This window comes from Oryza brachyantha, chromosome 8, assembly GCF_000231095.2.
Source record: "Oryza brachyantha chromosome 8, ObraRS2, whole genome shotgun sequence".
Lineage (NCBI taxonomy): Eukaryota > Viridiplantae > Streptophyta > Magnoliopsida > Poales > Poaceae > Oryza > Oryza brachyantha.
The window spans coordinates 625,780-646,474 of record NC_023170.2 but is presented as its reverse complement, the minus strand read 5'-3'; the positions used below and the strand labels follow the sequence as shown (position 1 = coordinate 646,474).

At 41.5% G+C, this 20,695-nt stretch overlaps 3 protein-coding genes across 4 annotated transcripts; 1 reads left to right on the top strand and 2 right to left on the bottom strand.

Annotated features, from left to right (window-relative positions):
* The first annotated feature begins 94 nt into the window (after positions 1–94).
* LOC102717544 (squamous cell carcinoma antigen recognized by T-cells 3) lies at positions 95–11,602 on the top strand. 2 transcript variants are annotated; one of them, XM_006658994.2, is made up of 16 exons: positions 95–375; positions 686–813; positions 1,185–1,242; positions 1,329–1,811; positions 3,533–3,667; positions 3,764–3,889; positions 4,429–4,473; positions 4,737–4,826; positions 4,908–5,047; positions 5,124–5,247; positions 6,016–6,090; positions 7,355–7,741; positions 7,824–7,916; positions 8,236–8,392; positions 9,578–9,817; positions 11,223–11,602. In XM_006658994.2, the coding sequence occupies exons 1-15, from the start codon at positions 133–135 to the stop codon at positions 9,808–9,810; spliced, it is 2,517 nt and encodes an 838-aa protein (XP_006659057.1). In that variant the 5' UTR covers positions 95–132; the 3' UTR covers positions 9,811–9,817; positions 11,223–11,602. The 2 variants fall into 2 exon arrangements, with proteins under 2 accessions (XP_006659057.1, XP_006659058.1); XM_006658995.2 differs by having other exon boundaries at positions 133–375; positions 11,313–11,602.
* Positions 11,603–12,081: 479 nt separating this feature from the next.
* On the bottom strand, positions 12,082–14,980 carry LOC102717270 (fructokinase-2). Its single transcript, XM_006658993.3, has 3 exons — positions 14,685–14,980; positions 12,607–13,269; positions 12,082–12,524 (listed from the first exon to the last, which is right to left on the bottom strand). The coding sequence occupies exons 1-3, from the start codon at positions 14,895–14,897 to the stop codon at positions 12,390–12,392; spliced, it is 1,011 nt and encodes a 336-aa protein (XP_006659056.1). The 5' UTR covers positions 14,898–14,980; the 3' UTR covers positions 12,082–12,389.
* Positions 14,981–17,159: 2,179 nt separating this feature from the next.
* On the bottom strand, positions 17,160–18,381 carry LOC102716801 (peroxidase 47). Its single transcript, XM_040526920.1, has 2 exons — positions 17,911–18,381; positions 17,160–17,811 (listed from the first exon to the last, which is right to left on the bottom strand). The coding sequence occupies exons 1-2, from the start codon at positions 18,310–18,312 to the stop codon at positions 17,266–17,268; spliced, it is 948 nt and encodes a 315-aa protein (XP_040382854.1). The 5' UTR covers positions 18,313–18,381; the 3' UTR covers positions 17,160–17,265.
* Positions 18,382–20,695: the final 2,314 nt, after the last annotated feature.

Here is a 20,695-nt window from a genome sequence, read left to right as displayed (position 1 = left end):
TGTGCTTTTGTGAAAAAAAAAACATTTACTAGAGGGAAAAAAAAGGTAAAAAGGGCGGCCCATTTCGCATCGAGCCCAAAGCCCTTCTGTTCGCTTCAACACACACACCCTCCCTCTCTCTCTCTCTCCCCCATGGCGACGCCGATGGAGGAGGACCTGCCGGAGGCGGAGGCGGCGGCCGCAGTCGCCGGTGGCGACGGAGACGGCGAGAAGCCCACGCAGGCTCCCGCTGCCCCGCCCTCGGACCCCGATTTGGACTCGTCGGACTCCGACGACGACGGGCGGGAGGGCGGGGTCATGTTGGACGAGCTCCGCATCCAGGCCATGGAGCGCATCCTCCAGGGGCAGCCTCTCGACTACGACTCACACGTGCAGGTATCCGTCCCATCTCATCTCACCACTCACTCCCCCTCTCGCGCCGCGCGCCGCCATGCTCGCTCACTCACTCGCTAGGGGTTTGAGTGGGGGGGTTTTGTGATGCCCTAATTGGTTCGTTCTATGCGGTGTTGTATGCACACTATATTTCAATTTTTTTTTCTATCAGTCATTTTAGCCTTTCTACGATTGTTGTGAGGCTGAGCCCCTTTAAGTGCAATCTGTAAGCTTCGAAGTTTAGGCTGTGGTTTGATAATCTTCCTGTATGGATAGCTTAGTGTTGACGAGTAATCTGCTGTTGGTTTTGCAGTATATACGTTGTTTGAGGAAGTCAGGCAACATCGAGAAGCTTCGTGCAGCAAGGGAAGAGATGAACAAGTGTTTCCCACTTACGCCTAAGATGTGGCAGGAATGGACCAAAGATGAGTCCTCATTGAGGTGTGTTTATTTTCTGTTTTAGCGCCTTCCTGAAGTGTTTATGCTGTCTTTAATAACTACCACTATCTCCGTAACGTAACGTAAGATGTTTGACTTTTTTGGTTGCAAAGTTTGACCATTCGTCTTATTCAAAAATTTAGTATAAATATAAAAAATAACAAGTTATGCTTAAAGTTATTTTGATAATAAAGTAAGTCACAAGCAAAATAAATGATATTTCCATAATTTTTTGAATAAGACAAATGATCAAACATTACAACAAAAAAAAGTCAAACATCTTACATTATGAAATAGATGGAGTATCTACATAATTTTTTTGAAAAAGGAAGGCTCATAAACGTTTGTTTTGGTTCATGTCTCTGTTATTACAGGCTTGAATCTTTTGAAAATATTGAAAAGCTCTATGAACGTGGGGTGCAGGAATATTTGGTATGTTAAGTAGTTCTTTGCGCAATATTGGTTGAATTGTCAACTGCATGGAGTGGCAACTTATTTCTGTGATCTTGACATTGCAGTCTGTTCGGTTATGGCGTGATTACCTTGACTTTGTTGAAGAGAATGATAAATCAGTGTCCCAATGTTCACCATCTGGACTCACAAAAATGAGGAATTTGTTCGAACATGCTATCACTGCAGGGGGCCTGCATGTGACTGAGGGCGGCAAGCTGTGGGAAGCATATAGGGAATATGAGATGGCCATCCTCACCATCATTGATGATGAGGAGGAAAAAGCAAAGCAAGTACAGCGGATACGTGTTCTCTTTCATCGCCAGTTATCCATTCCTTTGGCTGACATGGAATCGACACTTGCTGAGTATAAGAGCTGGGAAGCCGAGCAAGGTAATGCTAATGACCCAAGTTCTGATTTTGATGGTGTTCCCTCAAATGTTGTATCAGCTTACAAAAAGGCCATTGAGATGTACAATGTGCGGAAACAATATGAGGATCAACTGATCAATGGGGATGTGTCTGATAGTGACAAACTGCAGGAATTTCTGGTACAGATAAAACTTTGCTTATTATCTTTCTGTGCTTTACTTTACTTTATTCTTATTTAAATCTGTCATTCATTTCTTTGTTTGACAGTTAGTCTTGTCTTCTTATCTGTAATGTTTTTGGATCAGTTTATCGAGCAGTTTCTGGTGTAACACCATCAGTTTTCGGGAACAGGCTATATCTTTGTTGCACGTTCTCTTTGTTTGAACTCTTCTCTATATATTATTTTTGTTTGCTTTGTTGGCATCACTAGTTACATGCACGTGCTTTGCAACGAAATTATATTTGACAAGAAAATAGTTAGCGTAAAGCATAAATTTTATTTTTACTTTACCAATAATAAATAAGCTTTATAAATAATACATAAAACATGTAACATAGAATAACAACATATAAAATCTAATGCAACATATACAAGAAATTAGTTATCGTTAGCATTTCCTAGGAATATAAAAGGAAATAAACTACTACCTCCGTTTCCTAATGTAAGATGTTTAACTTTTTTGGTTGTAATGTTTGACCATTCGTTTTATTTAAAAATTTAGTACAAATATAAAAATGATAAGTTGTGCTTAAAGTTCTTTTGATAATAAAGTAAGTCACAAGCAAAATAAATGATACTTCCATAATTTTTTGAATAAGACAAATGGTTAAACATTTCAAGTAAAAAAGTCAAACATCTTACATTATGAAACGGAGGGAGTACAAGAGAAGCAAATGCAAGGTTTTTCCAAAGCAAAAGTTGAGGATGAAGAAGCAGGTGTTGCCGCTATTTGGTCGGCGATCCATCCCATTGTTTTTATTAGTTAAGTTTTTTCTAACCATTACTATAGTTAAAAATTAAACCAACGGTGGTGTAGGCAGCGGGGGTGAGCGGCGGAGGAGGGGAGCGGCGTCGTTTCGTTTTTTCACTGCGTGCGATCGTTTTTTTCGTGCGCCGTGCGATGATGACGTGGGAAGTTACGGCGTGGTAGTTGTATACTTATATGGATATTATTTTTCTTTTTTTTTTTTCAGGCGCATGCGATTGTTATTTCTGAGGGTGAGAAGGAGGACGACTCCCCTTTTACAGTAGTAAAGATATGTAAATTGATTTTCAATATCAGATGTTCTAGAAAAGTATAGTAGTTTCATTCTGTCTATTGAGTTTAGAATACTATGCTCCACTGTCTTTCATTTTTGGCCTGCTCTTTTTTTCCCTCTCTCTCCAAGCAAGAAGGGACATATCCCCTGCAATTGCTTGTCATAGAAAGCAGAGGGTGCTAGAGAGTAATCCTGAAGATACAATGTTCCTAATAAAACATGGACAACTGAACATGCATTTTAAAAGCACAGATAAATACAGTATTAATTAAGCTAAAAACGGTGCAAAATGGATGCTGATCAAATGATCAGTTATACACATATTTGCACTGATCAACAAAACACACTGCAGAAAGGCAAAAGGCACCTCCCATCTTCTGTGGCATGCTTAAATATATTTTTGCCCCTAGAAGGCAATTATTTGGACACTAATTGTATGGGCCCTTTTTTTTTTCTATAAATGATAGGAATTTCTTAGGTCCTTTGCACCTGTTGATTTTCATTTTGGCCCTCACATCGTTTTTGTTTTCTTCTCCTTTTTTATGAGATTGCTTTGATCTTAACCATGCAGGCCATTCAGATCCTCTTTACCAATTCATTGTTCTTAGTGAATTAACTGTGATTCTTTTTTATGAAATAGAAATACATCAAATTTGAGGAGTCTTCAGGTGACCCTGCTCGTGTTCAAGTTTTGTATGAACGAGCTGTTTCAGAGCTTCCTGTTGTGAGTGATCTATGGATGGGATACACAAATTACCTGGACAAAACCCTGAAGGTCCTCTTAGAAACTTCTATATGTTAATTTATTCAATCAAATGATGTTTATTCTAAATAGCAATGGATAACTATTCAATTCTGATTTCTTTGGCAGGTACCTGCTGTCCTCAAAAGTGTTTACCACAGAGCCACAAGAAACTGTACTTGGGTCAGTGAATTATGGGTTCGTTATTTGCTGTCTTTGGAACGCATTCGTGCATCAGAAGAGGAACTGCGGCATGTAAGTTCCTTGGTTATGCAGTTAGGGTTTATTTTTTAGATACTCAAGCATCATGGTTGTATGCAAAGTCTTCTTTAGTGCTTACAATTCAAATGCTCAGCTTATTGTAAGTCTATGTCCATCAAAGTAGTTTTTTTCTTTGCAATTAAAATTATAAAAGGAAGTAGGATTGTATTTGTCTTTTCAGTGCTGTATTTGTTCTCTTAAAGTTAAACTTTGCAGTATGATCTAGCACTACATATTTGCTGTAGTTTTCTACCAATAGAGGAGATTTCACTCTAGTAATTGTGAGCATCCTGGGAAGTTTAATTTTTCTGTGTAATTAGTCAACAGCGCGTATTCTGACTAGTGAGAACATTATGTCAATTTGCCAAGAAATTTATAAGGCGCCACCTGCTGTTCTTTTATTGCCATCATTACTGTTTTTTTGGGGCAGTTCACAAAGATTATCATTTGGTACTTTCTTCTTGTTGTTCTGTTTACTTAATTATGTGTACTCAGAGAGACACTGATATATATGTTCTTGTACTCATTGGTAGGTCTTTGAGCAGGCTATCCAGTGTTCTTTTCCAAGCATAAAAGAGGTGATATAGATACAGCCCTCTGCCCTCATCCCCCTTTCTCCTTTTGGTTGTGAACTTATTTACTTGCACCATAGTAGTACCTGTGCTAATCTCGATATTAACTGTAATAATTCCGATTGTTTTAATAAGCTCAGCAACTTCAATTTTCTGGATAACTAGCACCTTTGTTTTAATAATTCTTTCTGTCCCATGGCCATCACCTGTTAACGTTCTACTAAGGCAGTGCTTCTTTACTCTTTATTGGGTTGATTGCGCCTTTGCAGTACCTCGATATCTATCTTACTCGAGTTGATAGTTTAAGACGGAGGATAGCAGATGGATTGGATTTCCAACTGATTAGGCAGACATTCATGGTATGTTATGTATTAACTCACTGTATGTTTGCATTTTTAAATTGTTTGTCACTGGAATTGACTATGGTTATATAATATCAGGATGCTACTGAGTTTCTTTCACCCCAAATGGGAACAGAGGACTTATTGCTCTTGCATGCATACTGGGCCAAATTAGAGTGTACTCTTGGAAATGATCTAGCTTCAGCTCGTGGTGTTTGGGAAAATACTCTCAAGAAAAGGTTTAGTTTTTGTTTTGTGCAAGTTAATACATTGTTGTCATATGTAGTACTTAAGTTAAATCTGTTTCTATTCCAGTGGTTCTGTTTTGGAAGTCTGGCAACACTACATTGCAATGGAGATAGAAACTGGACATATTCATGAGGCTAGGTCACTTTACAAGCGCTGTTATACCAAAAGGTTTGCTGGGTCTGGATCAGAGGTATGCTCTTTGCAATTAAGTAGGAGAATTTGTGGGATATTCTGAAAGTAGATGTTCTTCATCAGGATTCAGGAATACATGCCTATATGTAGTAGAATTGAACAAGAAAAAAATTGTGATTAATGGCTCCTAGCTTTTCGATTCAGACTATTCTCAACTAGGTAAACAAATTACGGTCAGCAATAGCAACAACAAAATTGTTCGAGGAACATTGAATTTTTTTTTGTATTAATTTCAATGATTGACATCATGACATGTATCACATGATATCTTTCCTCTTGTTATTTATTGAGTATTGGTCACTGGAATTGCCCAGCAAACACAAGCATCATTGCCTAATCCTTGATCAATTTTTTCCCTTGGTTGTTCAACCTAACTATTACTGATTAATAGTTCTAACCCCTCCGTCCCATAGTATAAAATGTTTTGGCCCTACTTAGATTCATCCATAGATCAATGGATATGTTTACTATATGTGTCTAGATTCATTAGTATCCATATGAATTTAGGGAAGACTAGAACATCTTATAATGTGAAATGGAGGTAAAACTTATTTATGGTTATAGTACTTCATAACTATAAGACTGACATTTTTGGACGGAAACCTGACTTGCATTTACCGTTCTTCTTTCCACCAAACTTCCTTCTTTGATATAGATAGGCTAGATTCCGTTCCATCTATTTGCACCATCTTTGATATGTTTTGTTGATAAATCAAATGTATTATTATGACTTGGTTTATATTGTTATGTGCTGCAACTTAAATAGGACATATGCCATGCGTGGATAAGATTTGAAAGGGAGCATGGAACGTTAGATGATTATGACCTTGCTGTAAAAAAGGTATGCTACTTAATGCCTTTTAAACTATACCCTCATTTGTTTCACCTGTCCATTTACCTTTTGCTCTCTGTCAGTTTCTTTAGCTCAACTTAAGTGACCTTAGCTACTGTGGTGACGAAATTGTTAGAGATAAGGAAGGATCCAGAGATAAGGGAGGAGTCCATGCAAATTAATCATCTCTGGAAAAAGTCTACTTTGCTCCCTGAACTATTGGTGTTGATCTACTTAACCCCCTAAAGTATGAAACTGGTTACTCTACCCCTGAAGTATGAAAAATGGATCAAATAACCCCCTGAAGCGGTTTTATAGGTGATTTTGCCATGTAGATGGATATCCTGTTCTCATACTTTAGGGGGTTAAGTAGACCAACTTCAATACTTCAGGGGGTGAAGTAGATGTTTTCCATCCTATCCTAACATGTCTCTAACATACAAATCAATCCTACCCTAACATATCTCTAGCAGAAATCCCTTTATTTTAACTTCAAACAATATCTTTTTGAATGCAGAATTATTTGGTTGGGCATTACAACATATATTTGTCTTCACCTGATCTAATATTATTGTACTTTTAGTTTTCTGTTGATTTTCTTCTGCTGAACTTGAGCCACATAGTGTCTGTTGTTTCTTAACAAAGTTGAGGTTGCTGTGCCCTATCTTCTGGCGAATGTTTTCTTTGGCGAGTTTTTAGCATGTGGAGAAATGGGAAGATAGTAATTGATTGCATTATTTGTAAAATACAGCAATTTTATTTGCTCCATTAAACTGTTCATTTTGTGAGAATAAATTTTGAACTGGCTCGATGCTGTGCATGTTCCGTTAACATTATGGTGTCCTGCTCATGTGAGTGAGTGCTCCTTCAATTGGTGATAAATGCACGGGCCAGTTTTTTTTATGCACTTTATTGTAAATAGCAAACTAGCTGCTTGTGTAACATGCTGTTTTGCACACTTGCTTGATTATCCATCAATGGTTATGAGAATGTGATGAGTTTCTGTAGATTACTGGTCTCTTGTGTGGAATTTTAGTATCAATCTACGGTTACTTGTTCAACTCAATACCATGTGCAATGAGCAGATGTTGATATGGAGTATTTGATATTGAATTTTGTATTATATTTGATATGTAAACATTTCTATAGTTTAACTGACTTTAATTTGGTGGTACAATAGGGTATTTTGTAAACAAGTTAGACTTAATTTGGTCTTACAGCAGGTTATCATGTAAACTATAGTTAAATTTATCATCTTCCTCCTTTTGACCAGGCTGACCCTCGTTTGAAGGAGCTTATGATGTTCAAGGCACAGCAGGAGGTTAAAGTTGACACTTACTCTGTCCCCAAAGAAACTACAGCTAATGATTCCTCTCAGAAAAGAAAACCAAGTAAAATGCCCACCAAACAGGAGCCTCCTGCTAAGAAAAGGAAAGACAACCCACCAAAAAGTGCTGAGCCATCCGATGATCAACGATCAAAGGAACAAAGTAGCACTGATAATGTAAAAGCTGGAGATGTCTCAGGGGAGAAGACTGAGGCATCTATGGAAATGAATCTGGCAGACAGCAGCCGAACAGAATATACATCTTCAAAAGAATCAAAGCCAAACTTCTACAGTGACAAATGCACTGCTTATGTGTCAAACATAGACTTGACAGTATGGCATTTTCCATGCCCTAGATTCTCATGTAAGTTGTATCTCCTGAAGTTCAATAAACTGACATGTTAATTCTCTATAGGCAAATGAAGAGCATATCCGGCGCTTCTTTTCTGATGTTGGTGGTGTGACAGCAATAAGGTTGCTGAGGGACAAATTCACCAAAAAATCAAGGGTGAGTGTTCACACTAGGTGATCCAGTAGCACATGTGTCTATTGGTATATTGTGTTGGCTAATAGTTGCATATCAGTTCAGGAAATATTAGTCTATTCAAGTCTTTCACATTCTGGCATTATTATTCCTTCCTGCTTATCACGTTCACAAATTAAAGTGAAACATTAAAGTTATTATTCTAATGCTTTCATGTTTACCTCTTGTGGTTTTTTTAACTGGAGAAATTTTAGCATCAAATTCTATGAGAATTATTATGACACTTCATGTTGTCTTGTATTGATTTGTTTTGCCTGAATGTTTTTCTTTTTCTCTTTTGCAGGGATTAGCGTATGTGGATTTTTTAGACAATGAACATCTTGAGGCTGCAATTAGAAAAAACAAACATAAATTGCTTGGAAAGAAAGTAAGTGTTGCTCGTTCAGATCCAAGCAAGGGCAAGAAAAGCCGCGAGGCAGGATCTTTCTCCAAAGACCAAGGTATTTTCTTTGGCTATTACCTGTCAGTAAATTTCAGTCAGCTATGTCATTTGCAAATATATAGGAACTACAATTTTTTGAAGCCACTGAATTTCATCAGCCTAAAGGTTATAACTTCACAAACCAAGTAGGAATATAGTACTGTATCTAAAAACGACTGGTATTGACACAACTTGGAGCTATTAGTAACTCGTTGTAAACACCTCACCTCCAAAGTCCGCATTAGTCAGCTCGTCACATTGAGTGGGCCGACGTTCGCATGGTATCCTGTTTACACTTTTGTCCTCGCTTCGTGTAAAAATGTTAACCTGGGAATACCATAGTTCATGGTTGGAGGGCTTATAGGTCCTCACCCACCTAAGCTTCCAATGTGGTACTAAACCACCACCCACCTAAACTTCCTATTTGACATGGGCTTAAACCACACTACTATAAGCTTCAAATGGGTTGTGGTGTTACATCCAATGTGGTACTAAACCACATTACACAATCACTTCTGGGCCACATGGGTCTAAACCACACTACTACTACTTTAAGGGGGGGGGGGGGCGTGGGTGTTACATTCACTCCCTTTAAGGGTTGACGGCTCAGCAGCTTACCGGCTTCAAAGTGGGGCATGGATGTTACATTCACCGTCTTAAGGGCTGGCACCTCATCAGCTCACCGATGCAGACCATGGCCCACCAAAATCTGCATTAGTCCGCTCTACACATTGAGCGGACCCACGTTCACATAGTATGTCGCTTACAACTTCGTCATTGCTTCTTGTAGAAGGTTTAACTTGAGAAACCATGGTTGGAGCACCAAGGCTTATAAGCAAGCTTTCACTCACTTAAACTTTTAATGTGATACTAAACCACCATTACACAACTACTTTTGAGCCACATGGATCTAAATCACACTACTACTAAGCTTTAGATGGTCTGGGGTGTTACATTCGTGTAGTCATATATCCTGAATCTCCTGTCATATCAGCTGACCAGCTCCTTTTTCAAAATATATACTGGACCTGTAAGACTGTCCTGATGTGCTGTTTATTCTACAGTAGGGATCCTTTGAGATTTGGATTAGATTAAAATTGAGGTCGTGTTAATCCTTTGAGGTCATCTTTGCTGTCTCAGTGATGATATAGGCATTATGTGTATGTTAAGAGATCTGAATTTTGTACTATATTCCTTTATCCAGATAGATTAACTGCTAGTGGTGATCGTGGTGAAAAGGCAGTATTTGCTAGTAAGTCAGACAAGGAAATTCCCAAAGATGAGCCAAAAATCATAGGGAAGAACACCTTTGCTGCACCACGATCTGTGGTTAAACCTCTTGGATGGACCAAAAAGGATGATAAATCAGATGTTGGTGCAGAAGAGTTAAAATCAAATGAGGAATTCAGAAATCTTTTACTTAAGAAGCGATGCTGATAGCCAGGTTTGGTATCTTCACAGATTATGCTCAATCATCTGCTAGGTTTATTATCTTGCAATTGTAAAAATCAATTTGCATTTTCTTGTGAATAAATGAGTTGTCATTTGTCAATCCCATTACCTGTTGACACCTACTATCGAATTGTTTCCTCTTTGTACATTAGCTGCAAATTTTATAACTATTTGTTGAATGGCACCGTATGGCTTAGGATAGTTAAAAGGTTGTTCTTTTGCATTTGGTTGAGCATACCTTATCCATGGTGGCACTATTATTACTTCAACTTGCCATGGATCAGTATATATGTAATATACAAATATAAACACTGAACAATATGCTATTGTTTGTACTAGTTATGTGATAGTGATGTTGGGGTGGTCTATCCCTGTCGATGGGTAACAGAGCACACCTTTTTCAATAACAAAAAATGATTAAAAATTACGTTGTTAAAATGGGACTTCAGGAGCAATCATGTATATGGGCTAGTTCAACTTCCATATATTTGATCTTGCTGTCCATCTTTTCCCAACTGAGAATTGTGCTGTCCATCTTTTCACAACTGAGAATTGTCTTGCAAAATGCTAGTCATGTTACTTATGATAGATGCTCATAAGAACTGAGTAGTTTTATTTCAATTGTGACAAGTTTTAGGGGTGAAATTACATGCCAAAACATAGGTTCATAAATGCATATTATAAAACTAAGAAATCAACTTTCAGGCATGAAAAAATATTGTATTAGAAGAACATGCACTAGTTCTTTTTCTGAATTTCTTAGGAACAGGACACTGTAGAACCATATGAACTTCTTGTTTTAAAATGCCTGCTTTACCTTTTCTTTGCTGTGGATAACACTAAAGAACTGGTAACCACAGCAGATCACTTGTTGCCTTGCTTCTTATTAAAGCAGCACCACTCATTGTGGTCTTTGGTCTAAAACAATGGCAAATCTCAGAGAACAGTGCGGTTGCAAAACCATATGTTTCCTGTTTGAAACACCTGTTGGCTGCTGTACCTTTTCTCGGCAGCAACTCGAAGGGGGTGATTGCTTGGCTTTTTTAGGGGAAAAAACAGCATATTTTCAAACTAAAAATAATTTGTGAATAAAAATTTTATATTCGTGTTCTTAGTTACCTAAAAGCTAAGGCTGAAAAATAAACTACGATGAAAAAACCATAAAATCAATTCCAAATGTAAGGTTGAAAATTTTAATTTTGTCTTATAAAATAAACAGAAGCTAAAAGATGGTGGCGGAAATCTGAAGAACAAACTTGCAGAATCATGCTGTGTAAATGTTTCAAATACGTACTGTGTATCTCATGCGTATTTCTATGCCAACCTTTCTAATATGCAGATGTTTTTTTAACTGTTCTGGATCTGGGTTAATTCATGGCTACTTGTAATGTGGGCAGGTGTGTGGATCTCAATGCTGCCATCAAACTCCGTGATTTCTATACTTTACTCTCTTAATTTTTGGTGGTTTCATGCGGTACTATTTTCAGCTGGATCCATTATCTTCAGTGAACGGAAAATCGGTGACCTTTTGGGCTCCTTAAATCGTAATCTTTCCATCCAGTTGCGTAAGGATAATCAGCACCGGAAACTTTTAGGGAACATATACTTTTTTTTTCTAGTTTGGAGGGGAGCTGTGAGAGGAACTTGTAGTTTGCAGGGAAATGGTGTACATAACTGAGACGTCATTACTCTATGCGTAAGGTGAAGGAATTCGCTGGATGACGATGTGATTCTACCTCATCTTAAAATTGTGCTCCACTGCTCCTTTTGAGCTAAATTGTGTTCGCTTCTCTTGTTTTGTACTTGCTAGAAATTTATGATCTGCCGTGTTAAGGATAATGGCACTTGAAGAGTGCGGCCCACGTCTGTCGGATGCTAATGTACTTGTAAAAAGACCGTGAGCAAATTATTCTGCGACAAATTTTAACCTTATTCTTGTGATGTTGAACGAACAAACAGAACACAATAGTTAAATTTCTTTCAAGCGTATTCTTATTATGCACTAAGTTAAATTTAAATTTCTTTCGGTACTTGTTGCTCCAGTGAGCTCGACAAAATTTAAGACCTCTTATGATGTTAAACGAACAGAACACAATAGTTAAATTTCTTTTGTAAAATACAGAATTGAGGCCCAACAGCAAACAGAATAGCTTCCTTTTTGGGATGGAGAATAGCTTCCTTTTTGGGACGGGGAATGTAGAAAATTAGCTCAGCAAACAGAAGTCCATCCAGACTGATCTCGTAATTGCACACACGTTTTCCTCTGAACAACTTCGTTCATTTTTTATAAACCGAGGGATAAATTTCGCCGAATAGGTGCCCCATTACACAAATTCAGACCAAAACATCCACCGCAAATCCAACAGCCTCTTATTAATAAGAATAAACGCCAAAAGTTCTCACGCTGAAGCAACCTAACTTAGCACAAAAGACCGAGACACAAACGCACACAAGCCTCCTCCCCTCTAAGGCGAAGCAGCAGCAACTAGATTAAATTTTTGCACCTAAATATCTCGAGGCCCCGACGGCGATCGACACGACGGCGACGACGACGACAAAGAGCTCTAGTTGCCGGCCTTGCTGATGAGCTCCTGCGCGGCGGCGACGGTGGGCAGCGCCGGGATGGCACCCTTCTGGGTGGTGCAGATGGCGCCGCATGCGTTGGAGAACTTGAGCGCCTCCCTCAGCTTCTCCTCGTTCTGATCATCACACACATTGTCAATTTTAAGAAGAATTGATTGATGATAACAATGGAGGTGAAGGAAGGATCAAGATAGTTACGTGGAAGATGGAGTCGTCCTTGGCGACGTTGACGAGGAGGGAGCCGACGAAGGCGTCGCCGGCGCCAGTGGTGTCGACGGTGTTGACGGCGAAGCCGGGGACGGAGCCCTTGAAGTCCTTGGTGAAGTACCTGCAGCCCTTCTCGCCGTCGGTGACGATGAGGAGCTTGAGGCCGTCGAACCAGAGGGAGAGCACGTTCTTCTCGTCGTTGGCGTCGCCCTTGGTGAGGAAGGCGACCTCGTCGTCGCTGACCTTGATGAAGTCGGCCTCCTTCCAGATGCTGAAGATGCCGTCGCGGGCGGCGTCCTCGGACGGCCAGAGCGGGAGGCGGACGTTGGGGTCGTAGGAGCAGAGGATGCCGGCGGACTTGGCGGCGCGCATGGCAGCGACGTGGGCGGAGCGGCAGGGCTCGGTGATGAGGCTGATGGAGCCGTAGTGGAAGATCTTGGCGCGGCGGATGAGGTCCAGGTTGAGCTCCGCCTCCGTGAGCAGCATGTCGGCGGAGGGGTTGCGGTAGAACATGAACTCGCGCTCGCCGTTGCTCTTGAGGGTGACGAACGCCAGCGCCGTGCGCGCGTGCTGGTCGAACAGGCATCCCTCCGCGTTCACCCCGTTCTTCTTCAGGATCTCCACCAGCATGTGCCCGAACTCGTCATCTCCAAACTGCACCCCAAATTTCATTCACTCATTCATATTTTCTTTTGAGATGCAATTAATAAAAGATGCAACTTTTGGCCCTTAAGATGCAGCAAATCAAACTGTTTTACAAAGTTAAGAGATTGTCATTGGTATCTCACTGACATGTGAGACATATTTAAGTAATGATACATGAAACAAAATTACATATATCTAATTTAATAAGATTATAATGACAGTCTCATAATTTTCTTCAAATGAAACCAGGATAGTAATATTGCTAATGCAATTAGCAAAAAAAAGAATGAAGCTTTATCTGCAGATTAATCATAGCATTTATGGAAAGGACACACGACTGCAAATCTGTTGTCTTGAACCTAAAGATGCCACCCTTTTTCGAACAAAAGGAGTAAAGAAAATCTATTTCCGGTGGCAACAGAGAGAATTCAGTGGCAGATAACTGTATCGGGTTATTGTATCCCATGGCCCACTCGCACCCAACACGGGTACGAGCCGACGCGTCGCGGTCAGATCCGAGTCAGCTGGGGCCGGTAGACAATGATGGGGCCCACATGTCAGTAGCAGCCACATCGCCAGGTTCCCTCGCGTGTAAATAAATTAAAAAACAGTAAAAAAAAAATTCAACCACGGTGTGTCACTGTGGGGGATTATCTGCACCTGCCTGCACGTGATCCCAAGGGCCAAATCGGCCGAAAGAAACATAATAACGGTACTGTTTGATTTCTGTGTCCAATATTTTGACCACTCGTCTTATTTAAAAGATTATAAAAATTTAAAAATATTAGTCACGCATAAAGTATTATTTATATTTTATCATCTATTAAAAATAAAAATATTAATCGCAAATAAATTTCAAAAATAAAGAAGAGTAAAAATATTGTATCTAAAAACTACAAACTAATCCAGACATTTTATTTTATAAATAAAGTAAAAATAACAAACATGAAATCACATGATTTAACTTCTACTCCGTATTTATCCTTACCAAGAATATACAAATATATTCCAATTCAATCAATCAAACAATTAAATTCAACAGGGTAAATTTTGGCAAAAAAGACAAGAATCACAGCACGAGAGTGAGAGTCACGTGGCGACAAAATAGCTCACTCGCACGAAGCCCACGAGGACTTGCTTTTCCTAGACAAGCAGGCGTCGCGACCAACCGCGCTCGCAAATTCAACGCCGTCATCCCGGCCGTCCGTCCCCGATCCGACGGCCCAGATCCCGCGATCCGTCGCGCCAGCGAGATCCGCGCAGAAACCTCCCGGATCTAAGTTTGCCACGCCCCACACCCGCCGGATCTAGCCGCCGGCGGCGAGCACGGCGGCCGCGAGCAGATCAGATCTGCGCATAGGCTGCTACTACCATGTACTATTCGGCACAAGACGGCGACGGCGACGGGATTGGGTAGTGTTTACCTTGCCGACGAAGGCGGAGGAGCCGCCGAGCTTGGAGACGGCGCAGGCGACGTTGGCGGGGGCGCCGCCGGGGGCCTTGACGAAGCCGCCGGACTCGGCGAGCGAGACGCCGGCCACGTCGGGGACGAAGTCGATCAGCATCTCCCCGAACGACACCACCAGGTTGGGCGTCGCCTCCGCGGCCACCGCTGCTCCGTCACCGAGAGGCGCCATTGCTGCCGATCTAACTCCGGCGACACACGCAACCAATCAAGCTAACGAGAAGAAATCGAGATCGATGCGATGGAGAGCAGGAGGAGGAGGCGGGGCGCGCTTTATAGAGAGGAGAGGAGGGCTTGGGCGATAAGGCTTAGCCCGAGACGAAGCGGGATTATCTCCTTAATTAATCCGAGGCTAATTGCTAATTCAATTAATTACCCGCCCGATCCGTATTAGCCGTGGTAATCTCACCCGCATTTGGATTTTCCTAATTTAATTTAATTTGTTTAATTAATTGCCCCCGCGGATGGACGGCTCAGGGAGCTCGGCCACGGACACGTGGGGCAGGGGCAGAGTGGGGCCCACCTGGCAGTGAGGGTCCGGGTCGCGTGCGTTTGTGGCGCGTGGGGCCCGTGCGTCGGTGGGCGTGGGTTGGCTCGCGCTGCGTGTTTTTATGCGTATAGTAATTGTTGTGTAATATTTTTTCCTGCGATTTTGGTTGGCCCACTTGCTGGTGTGGTGGGTGCTCCGTGCTTGTATTTTTGCTGGCGAATTAGTTACATCCGTTTTTTAATTTAATTAAATTAATGATCGATTAGTTTGATTTTGACTTCGCTTCAATGCATTTAATTTTGTACTACAAATTGTATTTTATTTATCTCGAATAATACGGCAGCAATAATAATAATTATATACTTCATATATGTACCTGTCAACTGAAAAATTATCTACTTGGTATAATTACTACTCCGTATCTTCTTTGTCTAAATTTAGCTGTTGCTTTTATCCAGTTTTTGTCTAAATTTATCTGTTAGTTTTATCCAGTTTTGACTCGGTGTGACAAAAAAAGAGTCATGGCATAACTGCTTCTTGGGCGATACGAGGTAATTCTACTTTGATTTTGATTTACAGTTAATTGTCCATAAGTAAGATTATTCTGTTGAATTGACCTACAGTTAATTAATCATGCATGCATGCATGGCTGCATGAGATTTCGGTTAATTTGAGGTTTCAAAAAACATACTGTGCATGTGGAGTGCATATATATTTTGTGTACCTTATTTTTTGAATGATCAAATATATTTATGCAGTTCATTGAGATTTGGGTTGCACACACGTGCTTATAGTTATTTGATTTATTTACAAGTAAAGTTGGCACCTTTTTGGCCTGCTGGTTTTGTAGATATGAAGTCTGGTGGTTTGGACCAAACAATCATACAGCCTATCCGATCTGCTGCTGCTGTTGGGCACACATATCATAATTTAATTCAAATCCAAATCGGATGGGATTTCATCTCGCACGGTGAGCAGTCGATCCATCGATGAACCAAACCAACATACGTACGTACATAAGCAGAATATTTATTTATCCAAATGAATAAATTTATTGTCGGATGCTATGATCCAAAACGCACAGATTAAAATAGGTAAGCTGGTATATATTAATATTATGTGTTGATAAGGTAAAAATTGATCTGTCGCGTTAGCATGCACTAATTCGAGGGTTTAATTCTCTGGCAATGTCAACTGATTGTGCATCAGAGAATGACATAACAGGGTGAGTCTGATGAATTGGAATCTGGTTGTGCTCAAGTAATTCTAGAGATGACGATTGATGGAGAATAATTTCATTATGTTTCAGTTTCGTCAGGAGCCAACCAATGACGACGACATGCACTCGTGTTTGGTTACCTGTACGATGCCTGCATCACATCCGCTGTGTTTGGTTGCCTGCATCTTTTCCAGGGCCTAGCCCAGTGCTGCAGCAAAGTCAAGACAGCTAAACCTGGGCCCAGGCCCGGCTCGGCCCATCTAGAATACGGGCCCTCTCTTGCTGGTGGGCCGGCCTGCCAGTGCTGAACTACTGTAATACTCTCCTCTGGTCAATACAAAACGGCATTGATTTGATTCTATACTCAAATCCAAAACATTGTTTTATTTTCCTTAAATCTTCTTTTCTGGAGCATCACAATGTCATTCATGAGTGATCAACATGCACATAAACAAATACTAGTGCCAAGCATGCACATTTGTTTTTACAAGCTTCTCATATACCACTATAAGCACAAGCTATACCAAGGCTACCAGCTGCTGTAGCATTTCTGGCAAGCTTGGTACTTGGTATGCATATATGGTCTCACACATACACAGCACATAGTAGACTGAGATACTGTAGCATTTCCGGCAAATTAGCTAGCTATTATTTTTAGGTTCATGGAGGACACTGATCGAGGCGACGATATTAGAGTATTTGTTGATTGATAGATTGTTGTTTGGAAACGAAAAATAATCCTACGAGACCTGGTCTTGGTTTAGAAGCGTCTATACCGAGACCTGGTCTCGGAGGATTATTTTTCTAGTTGTTTATAGTTTTGTGAATTGATTAGTTGATAATCCTGCAAGATCGTCTGACCTCACCGATGGTGCCTTCCTTGAGGTTGAGCTGCCCCATCTTGAGCATCCCTTGCTGGAACGCGAAGAAGAAGTAGGCCTGGTTCATGGCGAACATGTTCACCAGCCGCTTCGTCTCCGGCGACTCGAACAGCGTCTGGTCGGAGCTCAGCAGGCCCCGCCGCTGCTGCAGCTCCCGGAAGTACACCCCGTCGAACATGGTGCTCGTCCTGTCGAACGTCGCCGTCGCCCCGTCCCCGCCGGCGGCGCAAACGCTGCTCAGCGACGACCCCAGCGACGAGTCCAGCGTCGCCGCCTCCGTCGCCAGCCGGTTCTTGAAGTTCGCGCAGTGCGCCGCGCCGAGGGTGTGCCCGCCGGAGAGCGCCACCATGTCCTGCAGGTTCAGGTTGTGCGTCGCGAACAGCTGGGCCAGCTCCGTCGCGTTCAGGAACGGCGGCGGCAGCGCGACCGTGTCCGCCGCGTTCGACCGCGTCCCGTCCCTCCTCCCCAGCGGCACGACGTAGTACGGCCCTCCCGCCTGCACGCACCGACCATGGCCGCCGTCGTTAAGCCTTTTTAGCGTACGTCGCATGTATGCAGCAAGTGTGTACTAGTGCTACTACGACTACGTACGTACCATGAGGACGGCGTCTCGGGCGGCGAGGGCGACGATGTCGGCGCAGGAGACGACGCCGGGGCACTGCATCTCGAGGGCCTGCTTGATGCGGTCGATGACCTCGAACCCCCTGAGGCTCTTGTTCGGCGGCGCGTCCTTCTCCGCCGTGTTGTCCGGGGTGGAGTCGAGGAGCACCGACGCGTCGCAGCCCTGGACGAAGCAGTCGTGGAAGTGCAGGCGGAGCAGGCCGGCGGCGAGGGTGGGGTCGCCCATCAGCGCCTGGCTCACCACGTTCCTCACCACCATGTCCGCGAACGGGCAGCTCATCCCGTAGTAGTCCATGCTCAGCGCCGCCGCGCCGGGCCCCGCCACCCCGACCACCACCATCAGCAGCCTCACCAGCTTCTTCGCCGCCGCCATCATCTTCACTTCACTTCACTTCACTTCAGTGGAGTGATGAGATGATTGGAAGAAGAAGAAGAAGATGAGAGCGAGCACTGCGCACATGCTGTGGCAAGTGCAACTCAGTACGGTATTTATAGCTGAATTAAGCTGAAGCACATGAACGATCTCGACTGAATCATGCACGCACAATTAATTATAATCCAATTTAATTACTATATTAATTAATTAATGTACCTAGTGCACGACATGGATGAATCCAAAAACCCAGAGCACTAAACGAGATGGTGTTGCTGCAAGAGTCAAAAAGGCTCTCTGGCGCCTCTGAAGATAGCGGCGTATTGTAGTGTCATGCATGCAACTGAATGTCTGAATCATTGCATACAACGATAGAAAATTGCCATCAGGGTCAGGGTCGAGCAAGCATCAGACCTTTTTTTTGATAAAAATCCTGTGGAGATTTGCAGTGTTGGAGGTTGATTGGGTTGCTGCTAGCAGCTGGTATCCGTGGCCATGGATGGATGGATCACCTGATCGACCTCGCTGTCGCCGTACGTTGCCATCGCAGCGGGGAAGTGGGTCACTCTCCCTTCACTTTTAACATCATTTTCTGAAGCCTGAATTTGCACGCGTGCGTGCGTGCCTGAAAATTCAGCAATTCCCCCAGTTGCTCTGGCTGCAAACGTTTTGGTACGCAAACAGAGCAATGCTTAGTGCAATCAGTGACGGATTTAGCCAACAAAGTTATAGGGGTACGTATAAACAACTTAGATAGATTTTCAGCTTCTTTTTTATTGATTTTTGATATAAAATTTTAGAAAATCTTAGTGGAGGCTCGAGCCCTTACCACGCTATGTGCTAGATCCGCCCATGAGTGCAAGGAAGGTATAGCCGCCATGCATTTCGATTCACTGAAACTGCGCCTGCGTCACTGAGCATTATTCACTTTTGTATATGGTTAGATCATAATCATATCACAGAGACTTTCCCAATACTGTGCAAGCAATTCAAGATATGATAGGCCCAAGGCATTAAGTCCACAATCTCTAGCTCCTGCATTTTTAGTGCTTGAATCACTAGCAGAGACCATTACCAGTTTACCACTAACTAAGCCATAGCTAAGCCAGGTAGTGATGATCGATATACATGTACTGAAAAGTCGATCTGAATGCTGCTCGAGAGTTATCCCATCAAGTTGTTATTCTGATTCATTGATTGGACTGTACTTCGATGGTATGTTTCAGTTTCAGCATCGTGCGAAAAATGGTGCGGATAACTCTGAATAATCTTACATCCATGTGTGTGATGCTGGTTAGCTGACTTTGTAAGGACTAAGAGCGGAAAAGAGTAGCCAGTGATATACTACCTCCGTCCACAAGTGTTTAACGTCGTTGATTTTTTTATACATGTTTGACTATTAGTCTTATTTAAAAATACATAATTATTTTTATATCATTTAATTTATTGTTAAATATATTTTTATGTGTATATATAGCTTTATATATTTTTTAAAATTTTTAAAATAAGATAAAGAGTCAAATGTATATAAAAAAGTCAACGGCTTATAACATTTAGGGATGGAGGGAGTGTATGCATTGTGGACGTAATCATGGATGAGTTTATTAGAGTCAACTTAGGAATTAACTGTTAACGATAGAGGTATATGTTTATGAAATAATGAAATAATTAACTGTTAGTGTCAGCCAAGTTCTGCTTAAATAGTTCTTTAATCACTAGCAGATCGATCATTAGCATTAGGGATACTGAAAACTCTGCATGTTGCGGGCGGATTACCGCGTTAGTGGTGTTTGCAACCGTGTAGATTTATCAGTACTATTTCAATAATCAAATAAATAGATATATCAACAGTGTAGATTTATTTGCATATAATAATCAATAATATAAGAAAGAGATTGAAAGGAAAAAAATTAAAATATAATCTAAAAGATGGAAACTAAATCTGGCTTGGCTAGGCGAGCAAGTAGAGTGGCGACAAATGAGAAAAATAGCGGCAGATAGTGTGACATTTAAAACTATAAAAATTTAGATTTTATTTTTACAATTTCCTATGTTCGGACTATGCTTATCGCGGTTTCCGGTCGTAACCACATGCCAAACCGTACGGTTTTACTTGAAAGACACGATAATTATCGATTTTAATAAAAAAAATTATATTTGAATTAGACGTGGTTCCCACGGTTTCAGTAGTTCACGTATGGTAAATCGCGCCTCCGCCAGGTCGCGCCTGCCATGGTTTTGTTAACCCTGGTTTCAGCCAGCTCTTTCTGCTGTGTGCATTCAGTACTGCACAAATGCAGAGGAGAAAATTAAGCAATGAAAAAAAAAAGAGAGAGATTGCATGACAAACATTGGCTGTCATTAGATCAATTTGCCATGACACAAC

Excerpts from the sequence above, each read along its gene's own strand:
- LOC102717544 (XM_006658994.2), top strand. The coding sequence starts at position 133 with ATGGCGACGCCGATGGAGGAGGACCTGCCGGAGGCGGAGGCGGCGGCC. Across the intron at positions 5,048-5,123 it reads GAAAATACTCTCAAGAAAAG|TGGTTCTGTTTTGGAAGTCT; the intron begins GTTTAGTTTTTG and ends TTTCTATTCCAG. Across the intron at positions 7,742-7,823 it reads TGTCAAACATAGACTTGACA|GCAAATGAAGAGCATATCCG; the intron begins GTATGGCATTTT and ends AATTCTCTATAG.
- LOC102717270 (XM_006658993.3), bottom strand. The coding sequence starts at position 14,897 with ATGGCGCCTCTCGGTGACGGAGCAGCGGTGGCCGCGGAGGCGACGCCC. Across the intron at positions 13,270-14,684 it reads CCTCCGCCTTCGTCGGCAAG|TTTGGAGATGACGAGTTCGG; the intron begins GTAAACACTACC and ends TTTGGGGTGCAG. Across the intron at positions 12,525-12,606 it reads AGGACGACTCCATCTTCCAC|AACGAGGAGAAGCTGAGGGA; the intron begins GTAACTATCTTG and ends TGTGATGATCAG.
- LOC102716801 (XM_040526920.1), bottom strand. The coding sequence starts at position 18,312 with ATGATGGCGGCGGCGAAGAAGCTGGTGAGGCTGCTGATGGTGGTGGTC. Across the intron at positions 17,812-17,910 it reads CCCGAGACGCCGTCCTCATG|GCGGGAGGGCCGTACTACGT; the intron begins GTACGTACGTAG and ends CGGTGCGTGCAG.